General features: G+C 43.5%; 1 protein-coding gene across 1 annotated transcript in view; it reads left to right on the top strand.

Annotated features, from left to right (window-relative positions):
* LOC311116862 (membrane-bound transcription factor site-2 protease-like) overlaps positions 1-26,511 on the top strand; it is a 111,737-nt gene that overhangs the window by 39,829 nt on the left and 45,397 nt on the right. The window contains exons 5-7 of the mRNA XM_084191891.1: positions 1,079-1,206; positions 2,158-2,276; positions 3,186-3,366. Coding sequence (XP_084048017.1) covers positions 1,079-1,206; positions 2,158-2,276; positions 3,186-3,366 — 428 coding nt within the window. The remainder of the gene's footprint in view (positions 1-1,078; positions 1,207-2,157; positions 2,277-3,185; positions 3,367-26,511) is intronic.

The raw sequence follows: 26,511 nt of genomic DNA, 5'->3' as shown, positions 1-26,511 counted from the left end.
CTAACTGGGCCATGCTGTGACTGAACTGAGACACTAACTGGGCCATGCTGTGGCTGAACTGAGACAGAGACACTAACTGGGCCATGCTGTGACTGAACTGAGACACTAACTGGGCCATGCTGTGACTGAACTGAGACACTAACTGGGCCATGCTGTGACTGAACTGAGACACTAACTGGGCCATGCTGTGGCTGAACTGAGACACTAACTGGGCCATGCTGTGACTGAACTGAGACACTAACTGGGCCATGCTGTGACTGAACTGAGACAGAGACACTAACTGGGCCATGCTGTGGCTGAACTGAGACACTAACTGGGCCATGCTGTGACTGAACTGAGACACTAACTGGGCCATGCTGTGGCTGAACTGAATAGCGACACTAACTGGGCCATTCTGTGACTGAACTGAGACACTAACTTGGCCATGATGTGGCTGAACTGAGACTAACTGGGCCATGCTGTGACTGAACTGAGACACTAACTGGGCCATGCTGTGACTGAACTGAGACACTAACTGGGCCATGCTGTGACTGAACTGAGATACTAAATGGGCCATGATGTGGCTGAACTGAGACACTAACTGGGCCATGCTGTGACTGAACTGAGATACTAACTGGGCCATGCTGTGACTGAACTGAGATACTAACTGGGCCATGCTGTGACTGAACTGAGATACTAACTGGACCATGCTGTGACTGAACTGAGATACTAACTGGGCCATGCTGTGACTGAACTGAGATACTAACCGGGCCATGCTGTGACTGAACTGAACTGAGACAGAGACACTAATCTTTAGATGTTGTACACAATAAATTTAGATTTTGTTGTAAATAACAAAATTCAACTTTAAAATAGAAAGTGTGTGTGTGTGTGTGTGTGTGTGTGTGTGTGTGTGTGTGTGTGTGTGTGTGTGTCCTCTCTCTCTCTGTGTGTGTGTGTGTGTGTGTGTGTGTGTCCTCTCTCTCTCTGTGTGTGTGTGTGTGTGTGTCCTCTCTCTCTGTGTGTGTGTGTGTGTCCTCTCTCTCTCTGTGTGTGTGTGTGTGTGTGTGTGTGTGTGTGTGTGTGTGTGTGTGTGTAGGGAGCAGGTGCGTGTGAATGGTTTCGGGGTGTTTCTGTTCGTGGTGTATCCTGGAGCTTTTGTAGATCTTTTCACCACACACCTCAACCTCATCTCCCCGGCCCAACAGCTACGCATCTTCTGTGCAGGTAAGATTCACACACACACAGAGAGAGAGGACACGCACACACACACACAGAGAGAGGACACACACACACACACACACACACACAGACACAGACACAGACACACACACACACACACACACACACACACACACACACACACACACAGACACAGACACACAACACACAGACACACACACACACACACACACACACACACACACACACACAGACACACAAACAGACAGACAGACAGACAGACAGACAGACAGACAGACAGACACACACACACACACACACACACACACACACACACACACACACACACACACACACACACACAGAGAAAGGGGAAACACGCGAAAGCGTGTGTACTTAGAAGTATTGGGGAGCCTCTAACCAGAACATCGTTGATGTTGATTCAACTCTGTTCGTCCACTCAGCAGGTGATCACTAAGACACCGCGGACGTCCACTGTTTTTAGTTGTCCGTCAGTGTCTCAGCTATAAAGCTGAACACTTTTTAACTAACCATCTTCAAACCTCTCCCTCTCTCCTATCTCTCCCCATCTCCCCCCTCCCTCCCCCTCTCTCTCTCTTCCCCCCCCGCCCTCCCCCCTCGCTCTCTCTTTCTCCCCCCTCTCTCTCTCTCTTTCTTCCCCCTCTCGCTCTCTCTTTCTCCCCCCTCTCGCTCCCGCCCCCCCCGTCCCTCCCCCTCTCCCTCCCCCCTCCCCCTCCCTCCCTCCCTTCCTCCTGCCCCCCTGTCCCTCCCCCTCTCTCCCTCCCTCTCTCCCCCTCCCCCTCTCCCTCCCCCCTCTCTCTCTCTTTCTCCCCCCTCTCGCTCTTCCTCCCCCTCCCCCCTCCCTTACTCCCCCTCCCCCCTCCCTTTCTCCCCCCCCCCCTCCCTTTCTCCCCTCCCCCCTCCCTCCCTCTCTCCCTCCCCCTCCCCCTCCCCCCTCTCTTTCTCTCTCTCTAGGGGTGTGGCATAACTTTGTGCTGTGTGTAGCAGCATTGTGTTTCCTCTTCCTGTTGCCTGTCTTACTGTTTCCTGTTTACTACACTGGGGCAGGAGCCCTGGTCACCGAGGTGGTGCAGGTTAGTGTGGGACAGTAGTGTGTGTTAAATCATGTGTTAAGAGCTGAATTAATTTTTTTACATTAATATGCACCACAGTTTCTAGCATAAATGTACACCACAGTTTATAACAATAATGTGCACCACAGTTTATAACAATAATGTGCACCACAGTTTATAACGTCAATATGCACCACAGTTTATAACAATAATGTGTACCACAGTTTATAACGTTAATGTGCACCACAGTTTATAACATTAATGTGCACCACAGTTTATAACAATAATGTGCACCACAGTTTATAACATTAATGTGCACCACAGTTTATAACGTCAATGTGCACCACAGTTTATAACAATAATGTGCACCACAGTTTATAACAATAATGTGCACCACAGTTTATAACGTCAATGTGCACCACAGTTTATAACAATAATGTGTACCACAGTTTATAACGTTAATGTGCACCACAGTTTATAACATTAATGTGCACCACAGTTTATAACAATAATGTGCACCACAGTTTATAACATTAATGTGCACCACAGTTTATAACGTCAATGTGCACCAAAGTTTATAACAATAATGTGCACCACAGTTTATAACAATAATGTGCACCACAGTTTATAACAATAATGTGCACCACAGTTTATAACGTCAATGTGCACCACAGTTTATAACGTCAATGTGCACCACAGTTTATAACGTTAATGTGCACCACAGTTTATAACGTCAATGTGCACCACAGTTTCTAACGTTAATGTGCACCACAGTTTATAACGTCAATGTGCACCACAGTTTATAACGTTAATGTGCACCACAGTTTATAACATTAATATGCACCACAGTTTCTAACAATAATGTGCACCACAGAGGTTAAGGTTAGGGTTTGTAAGTTAACTCTCTCTCTCTGTGTGTTTCTGTGTCAGGGCTCTCCTGCAGATGGTCCTAGAGGTCTGTCAATAGGTGACATGGTGACAGGGCTGGAGGATTGTGATGTCAGAACAGTAGAGGACTGGAACTCCTGTCTGACAATCCATACACAGACACCTCAGACTGGATACTGTGTCCCGACACACACCCTGCAACCCAGCTGGGCCCACGGTCGAGGTACACACACATACACAGACACCTCAGACTGGATACTGTGTCCCGACACACCCTGTAACCCAGCTGGGTATACACAGACACCAATGTTACTAATGCCTCTCTCTCCTCTTTCACTCTCCTCTCACTCTCTCTGTCGCTCTCCCTTCCTCTCTCTCACTCTCCTCTTCCTTTTTCTGTCTCTCTCCTCTCCTTCTCTCCCTGTAGTCTACAGGAGGTTGGATACTTCTATATAATGCTGCAGTAACAACAGTCTGACTGATCTCTCCCTGTAGTCTACAGGTTGGATACTTCTATATAATGCTGTAGTAACAACAGTCTGACTGATCTCTCCCTGTAGTCTACAGGAGGTTGGATACTTCTATAGAATGCTGCAGTAACAACAGTCTGACTGATCTCTCCCTGTAGTCTACAGGAGGTTGGATGCTTCTATAGAATGCTGCAGTAACAACAGTCTGACTGATCTCTCCCTGTAGTCTACAGGAGGTTGGATACTTCTATAGAATGCTGCAGTAACAACAGTCTGACTGATCTCTCCCTGTAGTCTACAGGAGGTTGGATGCTTCTATATAATGCTGTAGTAACAACAGTCTGACTGATCTCTCCCTGTAGTCTACAGGAGGTTGGATACTTCTAAATAATGCTGTAGTAACAACAGTCTGACTGATCTCTCCCTGTAGTCTACAGGAGGTTGGATGCTTCTATAGAATGCTGCAGTAACAACAGTCTGACTGATCTCTCCCTGTAGTCTACAGGAGGTTGGATACTTCTATAGAATGCTGCAGTAACAACAGTCTGACTGATCTCTACCTGTAGTCTACAGGAGGTTGGATACTTCTATAGAATGCTGCAGTAACAACAGTCTGACTGATCTCTCCCTGTAGTCTACAGGATGGATACTTCTATATAATGCTGTAGTAACAACAGTCTGACTGATCTCTCCCTGTAGTCTACAGGAGGTTGGATACTTCTATATAATGCTGCAGTAACAACAGTCTGACTGATCTCTCCCTGTAGTCTACAGGAGGTTGGATACTTCTATAGAATGCTGTAGTAACAACAGTCTGACTGATCTCTCCCTGTAGTCTACAGGAGGTTGGATACTTCTATAGAATGCTGTAGTAACAACAGTCTGACTGATCTCTCCCTGTAGTCTACAGGATGGATACTTCTATATAATGCTGTAGTAACAACAGTCTGACTGATCTCTCCCTGTAGTCTACAGGAGGTTGGATACTTCTATATAATGCTGTAGTAACAACAGTCTGACTGATCTCTCCCTGTAGTCTACAGGTTGGATACTTCTATATAATGCTGTAGTAACAACAGTCTGACTGATCTCTCCCTGTAGTCTACAGGAGGTTGGATACTTCTATAGAATGCTGTAGTAACAACAGTCTGACTGATCTCTCCCTGTAGTCTACAGGAGGTTGGATACTTCTATAGAATGCTGCAGCAACAACAGTCTGACTGATCTCTCCCTGTAGTCTACAGGAGGTTGGATACTTCTATATAATGCTGTAGTAACAACAGTCTGACTGATCTCTCCCTGTAGTCTACAGGATGGATACTTCTATAGAATGCTGTAGTAACAACAGTCTGACTGATCTCTCCCTGTAGTCTACAGGAGGTTGGATACTTCTATATAATGCTGCAGTAACAACAGTCTGACTGATCTCTCCCTGTAGTCTACAGGATGGATACTTCTATATAATGCTGTAGTAACAACAGTCTGACTGATCTCTCCCTGTAGTCTACAGGAGGTTGGATACTTCTATAGAATGCTGTAGTAACAACAGTCTGACTGATCTCTCCCTGTAGTCTACAGGAGGTTGGATACTTCTATATAATGCTGTAGTAACAACAGTCTGACTGATCTCTCCCTGTAGTCTACAGGAGGTTGGATACTTCTATAGAATGCTGCAGCAACAACAGTCTGACTGATCTCTCCCTGTAGTCTACAGGAGGTTGGATACTTCTATAGAATGCTGCAGCAACAACAGTCTGACTGATCTCTCCCTGTAGTCTACAGGAGGTTGGATACTTCTATAGAATGCTGCAGTAACAACAGTCTGACTGATCTCTCCCTGTAGTCTACAGGAGGTTGGATGCTTCTATATAATGCTGCAGTAACAACAGTCTGACTGATCTCTCCCTGTAGTCTACAGGTTGGATACTTCTATAGAATGCTGTAGTAACAACAGTCTGACTGATCTCTCCCTGTAGTCTACAGGAGGTTGGATACTTCTATATAATGCTGCAGTAACAACAGTCTGACTGATCTCTCCCTGTAGTCTACAGGAGGTTGGATACTTCTATATAATGCTGTAGTAACAACAGTCTGACTGATCTCTCCCTGTAGTCTACATGTTGGATACTTCTAAATAATGCTGCAGTATCAACAGTCTGACTGATCTCTCCCTGTAGTCTACAGGAGGTTGGATACTTCTAAATAATGCTGTAGTAACAACAGTCTGACTGATCTCTCCCTGTAGTCTACAGGAGGTTGGATGCTTCTATAGAATGCTGCAGTAACAACAGTCTGACTGATCTCTCCCTGTAGTCTACAGGAGGTTGGATACTTCTATAGAATGCTGTAGTAACAACAGTCTGACTGATCTCTCCCTGTAGTCTACAGGAGGTTGGATACTTCTATAGAATGCTGCAGCAACAACAGTCTGACTGATCTCTCCCTGTAGTCTACAGGAGGTTGGATACTTCTATATAATGCTGTAGTAACAACAGTCTGACTGATCTCTCCCTGTAGTCTACAGGATGGATACTTCTATAGAATGCTGTAGTAACAACAGTCTGACTGATCTCTCCCTGTAGTCTACAGGAGGTTGGATACTTCTATATAATGCTGCAGTAACAACAGTCTGACTGATCTCTCCCTGTAGTCTACAGGATGGATACTTCTATATAATGCTGTAGTAACAACAGTCTGACTGATCTCTCCCTGTAGTCTACAGGAGATTGGATACTTCTATAGAATGCTGTAGTAACAACAGTCTGACTGATCTCTCCCTGTAGTCTACAGGAGGTTGGATACTTCTATATAATGCTGTAGTAACAACAGTCTGACTGATCTCTCCCTGTAGTCTACAGGAGGTTGGATACTTCTAAATAATGCTGCAGCAACAACAGTCTGACTGATCTCTCCCTGTAGTCTACAGGAGGTTGGATACTTCTATAGAATGCTGCAGCAACAACAGTCTGACTGATCTCTCCCTGTAGTCTACAGGAGGTTGGATGCTTCTATATAATGCTGCAGTAACAACAGTCTGACTGATCTCTCCCTGTAGTCTACAGGAGGTTGGATACTTCTATAGAATGCTGCAGTAACAACAGTCTGACTGATCTCTCCCTGTAGTCTACAGGTTGGATACTTCTATAGAATGCTGCAGTAACAACAGTCTGACTGATCTCTCCCTGTAGTCTACAGGATGGATACTTCTATATAATGCTGTAGTAACAACAGTCTGACTGATCTCTCCCTGTAGTCTACAGGAGGTTGGATACTTCTATAGAATGCTGTAGTAACAACAGTCTGACTGATCTCTCCCTGTAGTCTACAGGAGGTTGGATGCTTCTATATAATGCTGCAGTAACATCAGTCTGACTGATCTCTCCCTGTAGTCTACAGGTTGGATACTTCTATAGAATGCTGTAGTAACAACAGTATGACTGATCTCTCCCTGTAGTCTACAGGAGGTTGGATACTTCTATATAATGCTGCAGTAACAACAGTCTGACTGATCTCTCCCTGTAGTCTACAGGAGGTTGGATACTTCTATATAATGCTGTAGTAACAACAGTCTGACTGATCTCTCCCTGTAGTCTACATGTTGGATACTTCTAAATAATGCTGCAGTAACAACAGTCTGACTGATCTCTCCCTGTAGTCTACAGGAGGTTGGATACTTCTAAATAATGCTGTAGTAACAACAGTCTGGCTGATCTCTCCCTGTAGTCTACAGGAGGTTGGATGCTTCTATAGAATGCTGCAGTAACAACAGTCTGACTGATCTCTCCCTGTAGTCTACAGGAGGTTGGATACTTCTATAGAATGCTGCAGTAACAACAGTCTGACTGATCTCTCCCTGTAGTCTACAGGATGGATACTTCTATATAATGCTGCAGTAACAACAGTCTGACTGATCTCTCCCTGTAGTCTACAGGATGGATACTTCTATATAATGCTGTAGTAACAACAGTCTGACTGATCTCTCCCTGTAGTCTACAGGAGGTTGGATACTTCTATATAATGCTGCAGTAACAACAGTCTGACTGATCTCTCCCTGTAGTCTACAGGATGGATACTTCTATATAATGCTGTAGTAACAACAGTCTGACTGATCTCTCCCTGTAGTCTACAGGAGGTTGGATACTTCTATAGAATGCTGTAGTAACAACAGTCTGACTGATCTCTCCCTGTAGTCTACAGGAGGTTGGATACTTCTATAGAATGCTGCAGCAACAACAGTCTGACTGATCTCTCCCTGTAGTCTACAGGAGGTTGGATACTTCTATATAATGCTGTAGTAACAACAGTCTGACTGATCTCTCCCTGTAGTCTACAGGATGGATACTTCTATAGAATGCTGTAGTAACAACAGTCTGACTGATCTCTCCCTGTAGTCTACAGGAGGTTGGATACTTCTATATAATGCTGCAGTAACAACAGTCTGACTGATCTCTCCCTGTAGTCTACAGGATGGATACTTCTATATAATGCTGTAGTAACAACAGTCTGACTGATCTCTCCCTGTAGTCTACAGGAGGTTGGATACTTCTATAGAATGCTGTAGTAACAACAGTCTGACTGATCTCTCCCTGTAGTCTACAGGAGGTTGGATACTTCTATATAATGCTGTAGTAACAACAGTCTGACTGATCTCTCCCTGTAGTCTACAGGAGGTTGGATACTTCTATAGAATGCTGCAGCAACAACAGTCTGACTGATCTCTCCCTGTAGTCTACAGGAGGTTGGATACTTCTATAGAATGCTGCAGCAACAACAGTCTGACTGATCTCTCCCTGTAGTCTACAGGAGGTTGGATGCTTCTATATAATGCTGCAGTAACAACAGTCTGACTGATCTCTCCCTGTAGTCTACAGGAGGTTGGATGCTTCTATATAATGCTGCAGTAACAACAGTCTGACTGATCTCTCCCTGTAGTCTACAGGTTGGATACTTCTATAGAATGCTGTAGTAACAACAGTCTGACTGATCTCTCCCTGTAGTCTACAGGAGGTTGGATACTTCTATATAATGCTGCAGTAACAACAGTCTGACTGATCTCTCCCTGTAGTCTACAGGAGGTTGGATACTTCTATAGAATGCTGTAGTAACAACAGTCTGACTGATCTCTCCCTGTAGTCTACAGGAGGTTGGATGCTTCTATATAATGCTGCAGTAACAACAGTCTGACTGATCTCTCCCTGTAGTCTACAGGTTGGATACTTCTATAGAATGCTGTAGTAACAACAGTCTGACTGATCTCTCCCTGTAGTCTACAGGAGGTTGGATACTTCTATATAATGCTGCAGTAACAACAGTCTGACTGATCTCTCCCTGTAGTCTACAGGAGGTTGGATACTTCTATATAATGCTGTAGTAACAACAGTCTGACTGATCTCTCCCTGTAGTCTACATGTTGGATACTTCTAAATAATGCTGCAGTAACACCAGTCTGACTGATCTCTCCCTGTAGTCTACAAGAGGTTGGATACTTCTAAATAATGCTGTAGTAACAACAGTCTGACTGATCTCTCCCTGTAGTCTACAGGAGGTTGGATGCTTCTATAGAATGCTGCAGTAACAACAGTCTGACTGATCTCTCCCTGTAGTCTACAGGAGGTTGGATACTTCTATAGAATGCTGTAGTAACAACAGTCTGACTGATCTCTCCCTGTAGTCTACAGGATGGATACTTCTATATAATGCTGTAGTAACAACAGTCTGACTGATCTCTCCCTGTAGTCTACAGGAGATTGGATACTTCTATAGAATGCTGTAGTAACAACAGTCTGACTGATCTCTCCCTGTAGTCTACAGGAGGTTGGATACTTCTATATAATGCTGTAGTAACAACAGTCTGACTGATCTCTCCCTGTAGTCTACAGGAGGTTGGATACTTCTATAGAATGCTGCAGCAACAACAGTCTGACTGATCTCTCCCTGTAGTCTACAGGAGGTTGGATACTTCTATAGAATGCTGCAGCAACAACAGTCTGACTGATCTCTCCCTGTAGTCTACAGGAGGTTGGATGCTTCTATATAATGCTGCAGTAACAACAGTCTGACTGATCTCTCCCTGTAGTCTACAGGAGGTTGGATACTTCTATAGAATGCTGCAGTAACAACAGTCTGACTGATCTCTCCCTGTAGTCTACAGGATGGATACTTCTATATAATGCTGTAGTAACAACAGTCTGACTGATCTCTCCCTGTAGTCTACAGGAGGTTGGATACTTCTATAGAATGCTGTAGTAACAACAGTCTGACTGATCTCTCCCTGTAGTCTACAGGAGGTTGGATGCTTCTATATAATGCTGCAGTAACAACAGTCTGACTGATCTCTCCCTGTAGTCTACAGGTTGGATACTTCTATAGAATGCTGTAGTAACAACAGTCTGACTGATCTCTCCCTGTAGTCTACAGGAGGTTGGATACTTCTATATAATGCTGCAGTAACAACAGTCTGACTGATCTCTCCCTTTAGTCTACAGGAGGTTGGATACTTCTATATAATGCTGTAGTAACAACAGTCTGACTGATCTCTCCCTGTAGTCTACATGTTGGATACTTCTAAATAATGCTGCAGTAACAACAGTCTGACTGATCTCTCCCTGTAGTCTACAGGAGGTTGGATACTTCTAAATAATGCTGTAGTAACAACAGTCTGACTGATCTCTCCCTGTAGTCTACAGGAAGTTGGATGCTTCTATAGAATGCTGCAGTAACAACAGTCTGACTGATCTCTCCCTGTAGTCTACAGGAGGTTGGATACTTCTATAGAATGCTGCAGTAACAACAGTCTGACTGATCTCTCCCTGTAGTCTACAGGATGGATACTTCTATATAATGCTGCAGTAACAACAGTCTGACTGATCTCTCCCTGTAGTCTACAGGATGGATACTTCTATATAATGCTGTAGTAACAACAGTCTGACTGATCTCTCCCTGTAGTCTACAGGAGGTTGGATACTTCTATATAATGCTGCAGTAACAACAGTCTGACTGATCTCTCCCTGTAGTCTACAGGAGGTTGGATGCTTCTATATAATGCTGCAGTAACAACAGTCTGACTGATCTCTCCCTGTAGTCTACAGGAGGTTGGATACTTCTATAGAATGCTGCAGCAACAACAGTCTGACTGATCTCTCCCTGTAGTCTACAGGAGGTTGGATACTTCTATAGAATGCTGCAGCAACAACAGTCTGACTGATCTCTCCCTGTAGTCTACAGGAGGTTGGATGCTTCTATATAATGCTGCAGTAACAACAGTCTGACTGATCTCTCCCTGTAGTCTACAGGAGGTTGGATGCTTCTATATAATGCTGCAGTAACAACAGTCTGACTGATCTCTCCCTGTAGTCTACAGGTTGGATACTTCTATAGAATGCTGTAGTAACAACAGTCTGACTGATCTCTCCCTGTAGTCTACAGGAGGTTGGATACTTCTATATAATGCTGCAGTAACAACAGTCTGACTGATCTCTCCCTGTAGTCTACAGGAGGTTGGATACTTCTATAGAATGCTGTAGTAACAACAGTCTGACTGATCTCTCCCTGTAGTCTACAGGAGGTTGGATGCTTCTATATAATGCTGCAGTAACAACAGTCTGACTGATCTCTCCCTGTAGTCTACAGGTTGGATACTTCTATAGAATGCTGTAGTAACAACAGTCTGACTGATCTCTCCCTGTAGTCTACAGGAGGTTGGATACTTCTATATAATGCTGCAGTAACAACAGTCTGACTGATCTCTCCCTGTAGTCTACAGGAGGTTGGATACTTCTATAGAATGCTGCAGCAACAACAGTCTGACTGATCTCTCCCTGTAGTCTACAGGAGGTTGGATACTTCTATAGAATGCTGCAGCAACAACAGTCTGACTGATCTCTCCCTGTAGTCTACAGGAGGTTGGATGCTTCTATATAATGCTGCAGTAACAACAGTCTGACTGATCTCTCCCTGTAGTCTACAGGAGGTTGGATGCTTCTATATAATGCTGCAGTAACAACAGTCTGACTGATCTCTCCCTGTAGTCTACAGGTTGGATACTTCTATAGAATGCTGTAGTAACAACAGTCTGACTGATCTCTCCCTGTAGTCTACAGGAGGTTGGATACTTCTATATAATGCTGCAGTAACAACAGTCTGACTGATCTCTCCCTGTAGTCTACAGGAGGTTGGATACTTCTATAGAATGCTGTAGTAACAACAGTCTGACTGATCTCTCCCTGTAGTCTACAGGAGGTTGGATACTTCTATATAATGCTGCAGTAACAACAGTCTGACTGATCTCTCCCTGTAGTCTACAGGAGGTTGGATACTTCTATAGAATGCTGTAGTAACAACAGTCTGACTGATCTCTCCCTGTAGTCTACAGGAGGTTGGATACTTCTATAGAATGCTGTAGTAACAACAGTCTGACTGATCTCTCCCTGTAGTCTACAGGATGGATACTTCTATATAATGCTGTAGTAACAACAGTCTGACTGATCTCTCCCTGTAGTCTACAGGAGGTTGGATACTTCTATATAATGCTGTAGTAACAACAGTCTGACTGATCTCTCCCTGTAGTCTACAGGAGGTTGGATACTTCTATATAATGCTGTAGTAACAACAGTCTGACTGATCTCTCCCTGTAGTCTACAGGAGGTTGGATACTTCTATAGAATGCTGTAGTAACAACAGTCTGACTGATCTCTCCCTGTAGTCTACAGGAGGTTGGATACTTCTATAGAATGCTGCAGCAACAACAGTCTGACTGATCTCTCCCTGTAGTCTACAGGAGGTTGGATACTTCTATATAATGCTGTAGTAACAACAGTCTGACTGATCTCTCCCTGTAGTCTACAGGATGGATACTTCTATAGAATGCTGTAGTAACAACAGTCTGACTGATCTCTCCCTGTAGTCTACAGGAGGTTGGATACTTCTATATAATGCTGCAGTAACAACAGTCTGACTGATCTCTCCCTGTAGTCTACAGGATGGATACTTCTATATAATGCTGTAGTAACAACAGTCTGACTGATCTCTCCCTGTAGTCTACAGGAGGTTGGATACTTCTATAGAATGCTGTAGTAACAACAGTCTGACTGATCTCTCCCTGTAGTCTACAGGAGGTTGGATACTTCTATATAATGCTGTAGTAACAACAGTCTGACTGATCTCTCCCTGTAGTCTACAGGAGGTTGGATACTTCTATAGAATGCTGCAGCAACAACAGTCTGACTGATCTCTCCCTGTAGTCTACAGGAGGTTGGATACTTCTATAGAATGCTGCAGCAACAACAGTCTGACTGATCTCTCCCTGTAGTCTACAGGAGGTTGGATACTTCTATAGAATGATGCAGTAACAACAGTCTGACTGATCTCTCCCTGTAGTCTACAGGAGGTTGGATGCTTCTATATAATGCTGCAGTAACAACAGTCTGACTGATCTCTCCCTGTAGTCTACAGGTTGGATACTTCTATAGAATGCTGTAGTAACAACAGTCTGACTGATCTCTCCCTGTAGTCTACAGGAGGTTGGATACTTCTATATAATGCTGCAGTAACAACAGTCTGACTGATCTCTCCCTGTAGTCTACAGGAGGTTGGATACTTCTATATAATGCTGTAGTAACAACAGTCTGACTGATCTCTCCCTGTAGTCTACATGTTGGATACTTCTAAATAATGCTGCAGTATCAACAGTCTGACTGATCTCTCCCTGTAGTCTACAGGAGGTTGGATACTTCTAAATAATGCTGTAGTAACAACAGTCTGACTGATCTCTCCCTGTAGTCTACAGGAGGTTGGATGCTTCTATAGAATGCTGCAGTAACAACAGTCTGACTGATCTCTCCCTGTAGTCTACAGGAGGTTGGATACTTCTATAGAATGCTGTAGTAACAACAGTCTGACTGATCTCTCCCTGTAGTCTACAGGAGGTTGGATACTTCTATAGAATGCTGCAGCAACAACAGTCTGACTGATCTCTCCCTGTAGTCTACAGGAGGTTGGATACTTCTATATAATGCTGTAGTAACAACAGTCTGACTGATCTCTCCCTGTAGTCTACAGGATGGATACTTCTATAGAATGCTGTAGTAACAACAGTCTGACTGATCTCTCCCTGTAGTCTACAGGAGGTTGGATACTTCTATATAATGCTGCAGTAACAACAGTCTGACTGATCTCTCCCTGTAGTCTACAGGATGGATACTTCTATATAATGCTGTAGTAACAACAGTCTGACTGATCTCTCCCTGTAGTCTACAGGAGATTGGATACTTCTATAGAATGCTGTAGTAACAACAGTCTGACTGATCTCTCCCTGTAGTCTACAGGAGGTTGGATACTTCTATATAATGCTGTAGTAACAACAGTCTGACTGATCTCTCCCTGTAGTCTACAGGAGGTTGGATACTTCTAAATAATGCTGCAGCAACAACAGTCTGACTGATCTCTCCCTGTAGTCTACAGGAGGTTGGATACTTCTATAGAATGCTGCAGCAACAACAGTCTGACTGATCTCTCCCTGTAGTCTACAGGAGGTTGGATGCTTCTATATAATGCTGCAGTAACAACAGTCTGACTGATCTCTCCCTGTAGTCTACAGGAGGTTGGATACTTCTATAGAATGCTGCAGTAACAACAGTCTGACTGATCTCTCCCTGTAGTCTACAGGTTGGATACTTCTATAGAATGCTGCAGTAACAACAGTCTGACTGATCTCTCCCTGTAGTCTACAGGATGGATACTTCTATATAATGCTGTAGTAACAACAGTCTGACTGATCTCTCCCTGTAGTCTACAGGAGGTTGGATACTTCTATAGAATGCTGTAGTAACAACAGTCTGACTGATCTCTCCCTGTAGTCTACAGGAGGTTGGATGCTTCTATATAATGCTGCAGTAACATCAGTCTGACTGATCTCTCCCTGTAGTCTACAGGTTGGATACTTCTATAGAATGCTGTAGTAACAACAGTATGACTGATCTCTCCCTGTAGTCTACAGGAGGTTGGATACTTCTATATAATGCTGCAGTAACAACAGTCTGACTGATCTCTCCCTGTAGTCTACATGTTGGATACTTCTAAATAATGCTGCAGTAACAACAGTCTGACTGATCTCTCCCTGTAGTCTACAGGAGGTTGGATACTTCTAAATAATGCTGTAGTAACAACAGTCTGGCTGATCTCTCCCTGTAGTCTACAGGAGGTTGGATGCTTCTATAGAATGCTGCAGTAACAACAGTCTGACTGATCTCTCCCTGTAGTCTACAGGAGGTTGGATACTTCTATAGAATGCTGCAGTAACAACAGTCTGACTGATCTCTCCCTGTAGTCTACAGGATGGATACTTCTATATAATGCTGCAGTAACAACAGTCTGACTGATCTCTCCCTGTAGTCTACAGGATGGATACTTCTATATAATGCTGTAGTAACAACAGTCTGACTGATCTCTCCCTGTAGTCTACAGGAGGTTGGATACTTCTATATAATGCTGCAGTAACAACAGTCTGACTGATCTCTCCCTGTAGTCTACAGGATGGATACTTCTATATAATGCTGTAGTAACAACAGTCTGACTGATCTCTCCCTGTAGTCTACAGGAGGTTGGATACTTCTATAGAATGCTGTAGTAACAACAGTCTGACTGATCTCTCCCTGTAGTCTACAGGAGGTTGGATACTTCTATAGAATGCTGCAGCAACAACAGTCTGACTGATCTCTCCCTGTAGTCTACAGGAGGTTGGATACTTCTATATAATGCTGTAGTAACAACAGTCTGACTGATCTCTCCCTGTAGTCTACAGGATGGATACTTCTATAGAATGCTGTAGTAACAACAGTCTGACTGATCTCTCCCTGTAGTCTACAGGAGGTTGGATACTTCTATATAATGCTGCAGTAACAACAGTCTGACTGATCTCTCCCTGTAGTCTACAGGATGGATACTTCTATATAATGCTGTAGTAACAACAGTCTGACTGATCTCTCCCTGTAGTCTACAGGAGGTTGGATACTTCTATAGAATGCTGTAGTAACAACAGTCTGACTGATCTCTCCCTGTAGTCTACAGGAGGTTGGATACTTCTATATAATGCTGTAGTAACAACAGTCTGACTGATCTCTCCCTGTAGTCTACAGGAGGTTGGATACTTCTATAGAATGCTGCAGCAACAACAGTCTGACTGATCTCTCCCTGTAGTCTACAGGAGGTTGGATACTTCTATAGAATGCTGCAGCAACAACAGTCTGACTGATCTCTCCCTGTAGTCTACAGGAGGTTGGATGCTTCTATATAATGCTGCAGTAACAACAGTCTGACTGATCTCTCCCTGTAGTCTACAGGAGGTTGGATGCTTCTATATAATGCTGCAGTAACAACAGTCTGACTGATCTCTCCCTGTAGTCTACAGGTTGGATACTTCTATAGAATGCTGTAGTAACAACAGTCTGACTGATCTCTCCCTGTAGTCTACAGGAGGTTGGATACTTCTATATAATGCTGCAGTAACAACAGTCTGACTGATCTCTCCCTGTAGTCTACAGGAGGTTGGATACTTCTATAGAATGCTGTAGTAACAACAGTCTGACTGATCTCTCCCTGTAGTCTACAGGAGGTTGGATGCTTCTATATAATGCTGCAGTAACAACAGTCTGACTGATCTCTCCCTGTAGTCTACAGGTTGGATACTTCTATAGAATGCTGTAGTAACAACAGTCTGACTGATCTCTCCCTGTAGTCTACAGGAGGTTGGATACTTCTATATAATGCTGCAGTAACAACAGTCTGACTGATCTCTCCCTGTAGTCTACAGGAGGTTGGATACTTCTATATAATGCTGTAGTAACAACAGTCTGACTGATCTCTCCCTGTAGTCTACATGTTGGATACTTCTAAATAATGCTGCAGTAACACCAGTCTGACTGATCTCTCCCTGTAGTCTACAAGAGGTTGGATACTTCTAAATAATGCTGTAGTAACAACAGTCTGACTGATCTCTCCCTGTAGTCTACAGGAGGTTGGATGCTTCTATAGAATGCTGCAGTAACAACAGTCTGACTGATCTCTCCCTGTAGTCTACAGGAGGTTGGATACTTCTATATAATGCTGTAGTAACAACAGTCTGACTGATCTCTCCCTGTAGTCTACAGGAGATTGGATACTTCTATAGAATGCTGTAGTAACAACAGTCTGACTGATCTCTCCCTGTAGTCTACAGGAGGTTGGATACTTCTATATAATGCTGTAGTAACAACAGTCTGACTGATCTCTCCCTGTAGTCTACAGGAGGTTGGATACTTCTATAGAATGCTGCAGCAACAACAGTCTGACTGATCTCTCCCTGTAGTCTACAGGAGGTTGGATACTTCTATAGAATGCTGCAGCAACAACAGTCTGACTGATCTCTCCCTGTAGTCTACAGGAGGTTGGATGCTTCTATATAATGCTGCAGTAACAACAGTCTGACTGATCTCTCCCTGTAGTCTACAGGAGGTTGGATACTTCTATAGAATGCTGCAGTAACAACAGTCTGACTGATCTCTCCCTGTAGTCTACAGGTTGGATACTTCTATAGAATGCTGCAGTAACAACAGTCTGACTGATCTCTCCCTGTAGTCTACAGGATGGATACTTCTATATAATGCTGTAGTAACAACAGTCTGACTGATCTCTCCCTGTAGTCTACAGGAGGTTGGATACTTCTATAGAATGCTGTAGTAACAACAGTCTGACTGATCTCTCCCTGTAGTCTACAGGAGGTTGGATGCTTCTATATAATGCTGCAGTAACAACAGTCTGACTGATCTCTCCCTGTAGTCTACAGGTTGGATACTTCTATAGAATGCTGTAGTAACAACAGTCTGACTGATCTCTCCCTGTAGTCTACAGGAGGTTGGATACTTCTATATAATGCTGCAGTAACAACAGTCTGACTGATCTCTCCCTTTAGTCTACAGGAGGTTGGATACTTCTATATAATGCTGTAGTAACAACAGTCTGACTGATCTCTGCCTGTAGTCTACATGTTGGATACTTCTAAATAATGCTGCAGTAACAACAGTCTGACTGATCTCTCCCTGTAGTCTACAGGAGGTTGGATACTTCTAAATAATGCTGTAGTAACAACAGTCTGACTGATCTCTCCCTGTAGTCTACAGGAAGTTGGATGCTTCTATAGAATGCTGCAGTAACAACAGTCTGACTGATCTCTCCCTGTAGTCTACAGGAGGTTGGATTCTTCTATAGAATGCTGCAGTAACAACAGTCTGACTGATCTCTCCCTGTAGTCTACAGGATGGATACTTCTATATAATGCTGCAGTAACAACAGTCTGACTGATCTCTCCCTGTAGTCTACAGGATGGATACTTCTATATAATGCTGTAGTAACAACAGTCTGACTGATCTCTCCCTGTAGTCTACAGGAGGTTGGATACTTCTATATAATGCTGCAGTAACAACAGTCTGACTGATCTCTCCCTGTAGTCTACAGGAGGTTGGATGCTTCTATATAATGCTGCAGTAACAACAGTCTGACTGATCTCTCCCTGTAGTCTACAGGAGGTTGGATACTTCTATAGAATGCTGCAGCAACAACAGTCTGACTGATCTCTCCCTGTAGTCTACAGGAGGTTGGATACTTCTATAGAATGCTGCAGCAACAACAGTCTGACTGATCTCTCCCTGTAGTCTACAGGAGGTTGGATGCTTCTATATAATGCTGCAGTAACAACAGTCTGACTGATCTCTCCCTGTAGTCTACAGGAGGTTGGATGCTTCTATATAATGCTGCAGTAACAACAGTCTGACTGATCTCTCCCTGTAGTCTACAGGTTGGATACTTCTATAGAATGCTGTAGTAACAACAGTCTGACTGATCTCTCCCTGTAGTCTACAGGAGGTTGGATACTTCTATATAATGCTGCAGTAACAACAGTCTGACTGATCTCTCCCTGTAGTCTACAGGAGGTTGGATACTTCTATAGAATGCTGTAGTAACAACAGTCTGACTGATCTCTCCCTGTAGTCTACAGGAGGTTGGATGCTTCTATATAATGCTGCAGTAACAACAGTCTGACTGATCTCTCCCTGTAGTCTACAGGTTGGATACTTCTATAGAATGCTGTAGTAACAACAGTCTGACTGATCTCTCCCTGTAGTCTACAGGAGGTTGGATACTTCTATATAATGCTGCAGTAACAACAGTCTGACTGATCTCTCCCTGTAGTCTACAGGAGGTTGGATACTTCTATAGAATGCTGCAGCAACAACAGTCTGACTGATCTCTCCCTGTAGTCTACAGGAGGTTGGATACTTCTATAGAATGCTGCAGCAACAACAGTCTGACTGATCTCTCCCTGTAGTCTACAGGAGGTTGGATGCTTCTATATAATGCTGCAGTAACAACAGTCTGACTGATCTCTCCCTGTAGTCTACAGGAGGTTGGATGCTTCTATATAATGCTGCAGTAACAACAGTCTGACTGATCTCTCCCTGTAGTCTACAGGTTGGATACTTCTATAGAATGCTGTAGTAACAACAGTCTGACTGATCTCTCCCTGTAGTCTACAGGAGGTTGGATACTTCTATATAATGCTGCAGTAACAACAGTCTGACTGATCTCTCCCTGTAGTCTACAGGAGGTTGGATACTTCTATAGAATGCTGTAGTAACAACAGTCTGACTGATCTCTCCCTGTAGTCTACAGGAGGTTGGATGCTTCTATATAATGCTGCAGTAACAACAGTCTGACTGATCTCTCCCTGTAGTCTACAGGTTGGATACTTCTATAGAATGCTGTAGTAACAACAGTCTGACTGATCTCTCCCTGTAGTCTACAGGAGGTTGGATACTTCTATATAATGCTGCAGTAACAACAGTCTGACTGATCTCTCCCTGTAGTCTACAGGAGGTTGGATACTTCTATATAATGCTGTAGTAACAACAGTCTGACTGATCTCTCCCTGTAGTCTACATGTTGGATACTTCTAAATAATGCTGCAGTAACACCAGTCTGACTGATCTCTCCCTGTAGTCTACAAGAGGTTGGATACTTCTAAATAATGCTGTAGTAACAACAGTCTGACTGATCTCTCCCTGTAGTCTACAGGAGGTTGGATGCTTCTATAGAATGCTGCAGTAACAACAGTCTGACTGATCTCTCCCTGTAGTCTACAGGAGGTTGGATACTTCTATAGAATGCTGTAGTAACAACAGTCTGACTGATCTCTCCCTGTAGTCTACAGGATGGATACTTCTATATAATGCTGTAGTAACAACAGTCTGACTGATCTCTCCCTGTAGTCTACAGGAGATTGGATACTTCTATAGAATGCTGTAGTAACAACAGTCTGACTGATCTCTCCCTGTAGTCTACAGGAGGTTGGATACTTCTATATAATGCTGTAGTAACAACAGTCTGACTGATCTCTCCCTGTAGTCTACAGGAGGTTGGATACTTCTATAGAATGCTGCAGCAACAACAGTCTGACTGATCTCTCCCTGTAGTCTACAGGAGGTTGGATACTTCTATAGAATGCTGCAGCAACAACAGTCTGACTGATCTCTCCCTGTAGTCTACAGGAGGTTGGATGCTTCTATATAATGCTGCAGTAACAACAGTCTGACTGATCTCTCCCTGTAGTCTACAGGAGGTTGGATACTTCTATAGAATGCTGCAGTAACAACAGTCTGACTGATCTCTCCCTGTAGTCTACAGGTTGGATACTTCTATAGAATGCTGCAGTAACAACAGTCTGACTGATCTCTCCCTGTAGTCTACAGGATGGATACTTCTATATAATGCTGTAGTAACAACAGTCTGACTGATCTCTCCCTGTAGTCTACAGGAGGTTGGATACTTCTATAGAATGCTGTAGTAACAACAGTCTGACTGATCTCTCCCTGTAGTCTACAGGAGGTTGGATGCTTCTATATAATGCTGCAGTAACAACAGTCTGACTGATCTCTCCCTGTAGTCTACAGGTTGGATACTTCTATAGAATATTGTAGTAACAACAGTCTGACTGATCTCTCCCTGTAGTCTACAGGAGGTTGGATACTTCTATATAATGCTGCAGTAACAACAGTCTGACTGATCTCTCCCTTTAGTCTACAGGAGGTTGGATACTTCTATATAATGCTGTAGTAACAACAGTCTGCCTGTCTCTCCCTGTAGTCTACATGTTGGATACTTCTAAATAATGCTGCAGTAACAACAGTCTGACTGATCTCTCCCTGTAGTCTACAGGAGGTTGGATACTTCTAAATAATGCTGTAGTAACAACAGTCTGACTGATCTCTCCCTGTAGTCTACAGGAAGTTGGATGCTTCTAATAGAATGCTGCAGTAACAACAGTCTGACTGATCTCTCCCTGTAGTCTACAGGAGGTTGGATACTTCTATAGAATGCTGCAGTAACAACAGTCTGACTGATCTCTCCCTGTAGTCTACAGGATGGATACTTCTATATAATGCTGCAGTAACAACAGTCTGACTGATCTCTCCCTGTAGTCTACAGGATGGATACTTCTATATAATGCTGTAGTAACAACAGTCTGACTGATCTCTCCCTGTAGTCTACAGGAGGTTGGATGCTTCTATATAATGCTGCAGTAACAACAGTCTGACTGATCTCTCCCTGTAGTCTACAGGAGGTTGGATGCTTCTATATAATGCTGCAGTAACAACAGTCTGACTGATCTCTCCCTGTAGTCTACAGGAGGTTGGATACTTCTATAGAATGCTGCAGCAACAACAGTCTGACTGATCTCTCCCTGTAGTCTACAGGAGGTTGGATACTTCTATAGAATGCTGCAGCAACAACAGTCTGACTGATCTCTCCCTGTAGTCTACAGGAGGTTGGATGCTTCTATATAATGCTGCAGTAACAACAGTCTGACTGATCTCTCCCTGTAGTCTACAGGAGGTTGGATGCTTCTATATAATGCTGCAGTAACAACAGTCTGACTGATCTCTCCCTGTAGTCTACAGGTTGGATACTTCTATAGAATGCTGTAGTAACAACAGTCTGACTGATCTCTCCCTGTAGTCTACAGGAGGTTGGATGCTTCTATATAATGCTGCAGTAACAACAGTCTGACTGATCTCTCCCTGTAGTCTACAGGAGGTTGGATACTTCTATAGAATGCTGCAGCAACAACAGTCTGACTGATCTCTCCCTGTAGTCTACAGGAGGTTGGATACTTCTATAGAATGCTGCAGCAACAACAGTCTGACTGATCTCTCCCTGTAGTCTACAGGAGGTTGGATGCTTCTATATAATGCTGCAGTAACAACAGTCTGACTGATCTCTCCCTGTAGTCTACAGGAGGTTGGATGCTTCTATATAATGCTGCAGTAACAACAGTCTGACTGATCTCTCCCTGTAGTCTACAGGTTGGATACTTCTATAGAATGCTGTAGTAACAACAGTCTGACTGATCTCTCCCTGTAGTCTACAGGAGGTTGGATACTTCTATATAATGCTGCAGTAACAACAGTCTGACTGATCTCTCCCTGTAGTCTACAGGAGGTTGGATACTTCTATAGAATGCTGTAGTAACAACAGTCTGACTGATCTCTCCCTGTAGTCTACATGTTGGATACTTCTAAATAATGCTGCAGTAACACCAGTCTGACTGATCTCTCCCTGTAGTCTACAAGAGGTTGGATACTTCTAAATAATGCTGTAGTAACAACAGTCTGACTGATCTCTCCCTGTAGTCTACAGGAGGTTGGATGCTTCTATAGAATGCTGCAGTAACAACAGTCTGACTGATCTCTCCCTGTAGTCTACAGGAGGTTGGATACTTCTATAGAATGCTGTAGTAACAACAGTCTGACTGATCTCTCCCTGTAGTCTACAGGATGGATACTTCTATATAATGCTGTAGTAACAACAGTCTGACTGATCTCTCCCTGTAGTCTACAGGAGATTGGATACTTCTATAGAATGCTGTAGTAACAACAGTCTGACTGATCTCTCCCTGTAGTCTACAGGAGGTTGGATACTTCTATATAATGCTGTAGTAACAACAGTCTGACTGATCTCTCCCTGTAGTCTACAGGAGGTTGGATACTTCTATAGAATGCTGCAGCAACAACAGTCTGACTGATCTCTCCCTGTAGTCTACAGGAGGTTGGATACTTCTATAGAATGCTGCAGCAACAACAGTCTGACTGATCTCTCCCTGTAGTCTACAGGAGGTTGGATGCTTCTATATAATGCTGCAGTAACAACAGTCTGACTGATCTCTCCCTGTAGTCTACAGGAGGTTGGATACTTCTATAGAATGATGCAGTAACAACAGTCTGACTGATCTCTCCCTGTAGTCTACAGGTTGGATACTTCTATAGAATGCTGCAGTAACAACAGTCTGACTGATCTCTCCCTGTAGTCTACAGGATGGATACTTCTATATAATGCTGTAGTAACAACAGTCTGACTGATCTCTCCCTGTAGTCTACAGGAGGTTGGATACTTCTATAGAATGCTGTAGTAACAACAGTCTGACTGATCTCTCCCTGTAGTCTACAGGAGGTTGGATGCTTCTATATAATGCTGCAGTAACAACAGTCTGACTGATCTCTCCCTGTAGTCTACAGGTTGGATACTTCTATAGAATGCTGTAGTAACAACAGTCTGACTGATCTCTCCCTGTAGTCTACAGGAGGTTGGATACTTCTATATAATGCTGCAGTAACAACAGTCTGACTGATCTCTCCCTTTAGTCTACAGGAGGTTGGATACTTCTATATAATGCTGTAGTAACAACAGTCTGCCTGTCTCTCCCTGTAGTCTACATGTTGGATACTTCTAAATAATGCTGCAGTAACAACAGTCTGACTGATCTCTCCCTGTAGTCTACAGGAGGTTGGATACTTCTAAATAATGCTGTAGTAACAACAGTCTGACTGATCTCTCCCTGTAGTCTACAGGAAGTTGGATGCTTCTATAGAATGCTGCAGTAACAACAGTCTGACTGATCTCTCCCTGTAGTCTACAGGAGGTTGGATACTTCTATAGAATGCTGCAGTAACAACAGTCTGACTGATCTCTCCCTGTAGTCTACAGGATGGATACTTCTATATAATGCTGCAGTAACAACAGTCTGACTGATCTCTCCCTGTAGTCTACAGGATGGATACTTCTATATAATGCTGTAGTAACAACAGTCTGACTGATCTCTCCCTGTAGTCTACAGGAGGTTGGATACTTCTATATAATGCTGCAGTAACAACAGTCTGACTGATCTCTCCCTGTAGTCTACAGGAGGTTGGATGCTTCTATATAATGCTGCAGTAACAACAGTCTGACTGATCTCTCCCTGTAGTCTACAGGAGGTTGGATGCTTCTATATAATGCTGCAGTAACAACAGTCTGACTGATCTCTCCCTGTAGTCTACAGGAGGTTGGATACTTCTATAGAATGCTGCAGCAACAACAGTCTGACTGATCTCTCCCTGTAGTCTACAGGAGGTTGGATACTTCTATAGAATGCTGCAGCAACAACAGTCTGACTGATCTCTCCCTGTAGTCTACAGGAGGTTGGATGCTTCTATATAATGCTGCAGTAACAACAGTCTGACTGATCTCTCCCTGTAGTCTACAGGAGGTTGGATGCTTCTATATAATGCTGCAGTAACAACAGTCTGACTGATCTCTCCCTGTAGTCTACAGGTTGGATACTTCTATAGAATGCTGTAGTAACAACAGTCTGACTGATCTCTCCCTGTAGTCTACAGGAGGTTGGATGCTTCTATATAATGCTGCAGTAACAACAGTCTGACTGATCTCTCCCTGTAGTCTACAGGAGGTTGGATACTTCTATAGAATGCTGCAGCAACAACAGTCTGACTGATCTCTCCCTGTAGTCTACAGGAGGTTGGATACTTCTATAGAATGCTGCAGCAACAACAGTCTGACTGATCTCTCCCTGTAGTCTACAGGAGGTTGGATGCTTCTATATAATGCTGCAGTAACAACAGTCTGACTGATCTCTCCCTGTAGTCTACAGGAGGTTGGATGCTTCTATATAATGCTGCAGTAACAACAGTCTGACTGATCTCTCCCTGTAGTCTACAGGTTGGATACTTCTATAGAATGCTGTAGTAACAACAGTCTGACTGATCTCTCCCTGTAGTCTACAGGAGGTTGGATACTTCTATATAATGCTGCAGTAACAACAGTCTGACTGATCTCTCCCTGTAGTCTACAGGAGGTTGGATACTTCTATAGAATGCTGTAGTAACAACAGTCTGACTGATCTCTCCCTGTAGTCTACAGGAGGTTGGATGCTTCTATATAATGCTGCAGTAACAACAGTCTGACTGATCTCTCCCTGTAGTCTACAGGTTGGATACTTCTATAGAATGCTGTAGTAACAACAGTCTGACTGATCTCTCCCTGTAGTCTACAGGAGGTTGGATACTTCTATATAATGCTGCAGTAACAACAGTCTGACTGATCTCTCCCTGTAGTCTACAGGAGGTTGGATACTTCTATATAATGCTGTAGTAACAACAGTCTGACTGATCTCTCCCTGTAGTCTACATGTTGGATACTTCTAAATAATGCTGCAGTAACAACAGTCTGACTGATCTCTCCCTGTAGTCTACAAGAGGTTGGATACTTCTAAATAATGCTGTAGTAACAACAGTCTGACTGATCTCTCCCTGTAGTCTACAGGAGGTTGGATGCTTCTATAGAATGCTGCAGTAACAACAGTCTGACTGATCTCTCCCTGTAGTCTACAGGAGGTTGGATACTTCTATAGAATGCTGTAGTAACAACAGTCTGACTGATCTCTCCCTGTAGTCTACAGGATGGATACTTCTATATAATGCTGTAGTAACAACAGTCTGACTGATCTCTCCCTGTAGTCTACAGGAGATTGGATACTTCTATAGAATGCTGTAGTAACAACAGTCTGACTGATCTCTCCCTGTAGTCTACAGGAGGTTGGATACTTCTATATAATGCTGTAGTAACAACAGTCTGACTGATCTCTCCCTGTAGTCTACAGGAGGTTGGATACTTCTATAGAATGCTGCAGCAACAACAGTCTGACTGATCTCTCCCTGTAGTCTACAGGAGGTTGGATACTTCTATAGAATGCTGCAGCAACAACAGTCTGACTGATCTCTCCCTGTAGTCTACAGGAGGTTGGATGCTTCTATATAATGCTGCAGTAACAACAGTCTGACTGATCTCTCCCTGTAGTCTACAGGAGGTTGGATACTTCTATAGAATGCTGCAGTAACAACAGTCTGACTGATCTCTCCCTGTAGTCTACAGGTTGGATACTTCTATAGAATGCTGCAGTAACAACAGTCTGACTGATCTCTCCCTGTAGTCTACAGGATGGATACTTCTATATAATGCTGTAGTAACAACAGTCTGACTGATCTCTCCCTGTAGTCTACAGGAGGTTGGATACTTCTATAGAATGCTGTAGTAACAACAGTCTGACTGATCTCTCCCTGTAGTCTACAGGAGGTTGGATGCTTCTATATAATGCTGCAGTAACAACAGTCTGACTGATCTCTCCCTGTAGTCTACAGGTTGGATACTTCTATAGAATGCTGTAGTAACAACAGTCTGACTGATCTCTCCCTGTAGTCTACAGGAGGTTGGATACTTCTATATAATGCTGCAGTAACAACAGTCTGACTGATCTCTCCCTTTAGTCTACAGGAGGTTGGATACTTCTATATAATGCTGTAGTAACAACAGTCTGACTGATCTCTCCCTGTAGTCTACATGTTGGATACTTCTAAATAATGCTGCAGTAACAACAGTCTGACTGATCTCTCCCTGTAGTCTACAGGTTGGATACTTCTATAGAATGCTGCAGTAACAACAGTCTGACTGATCTCTCCCTGTAGTCTACAGGATGGATACTT

The sequence above is a fragment of the Coregonus lavaretus genome, assembly GCF_964263955.1.
Source record: "Coregonus lavaretus genome assembly, contig: HAP1_SCAFFOLD_190, whole genome shotgun sequence".
Taxonomy (NCBI): Eukaryota; Metazoa; Chordata; class Actinopteri; order Salmoniformes; family Salmonidae; genus Coregonus; species Coregonus lavaretus.
This window is presented reverse-complemented; position numbering and strand designations above follow the sequence as displayed.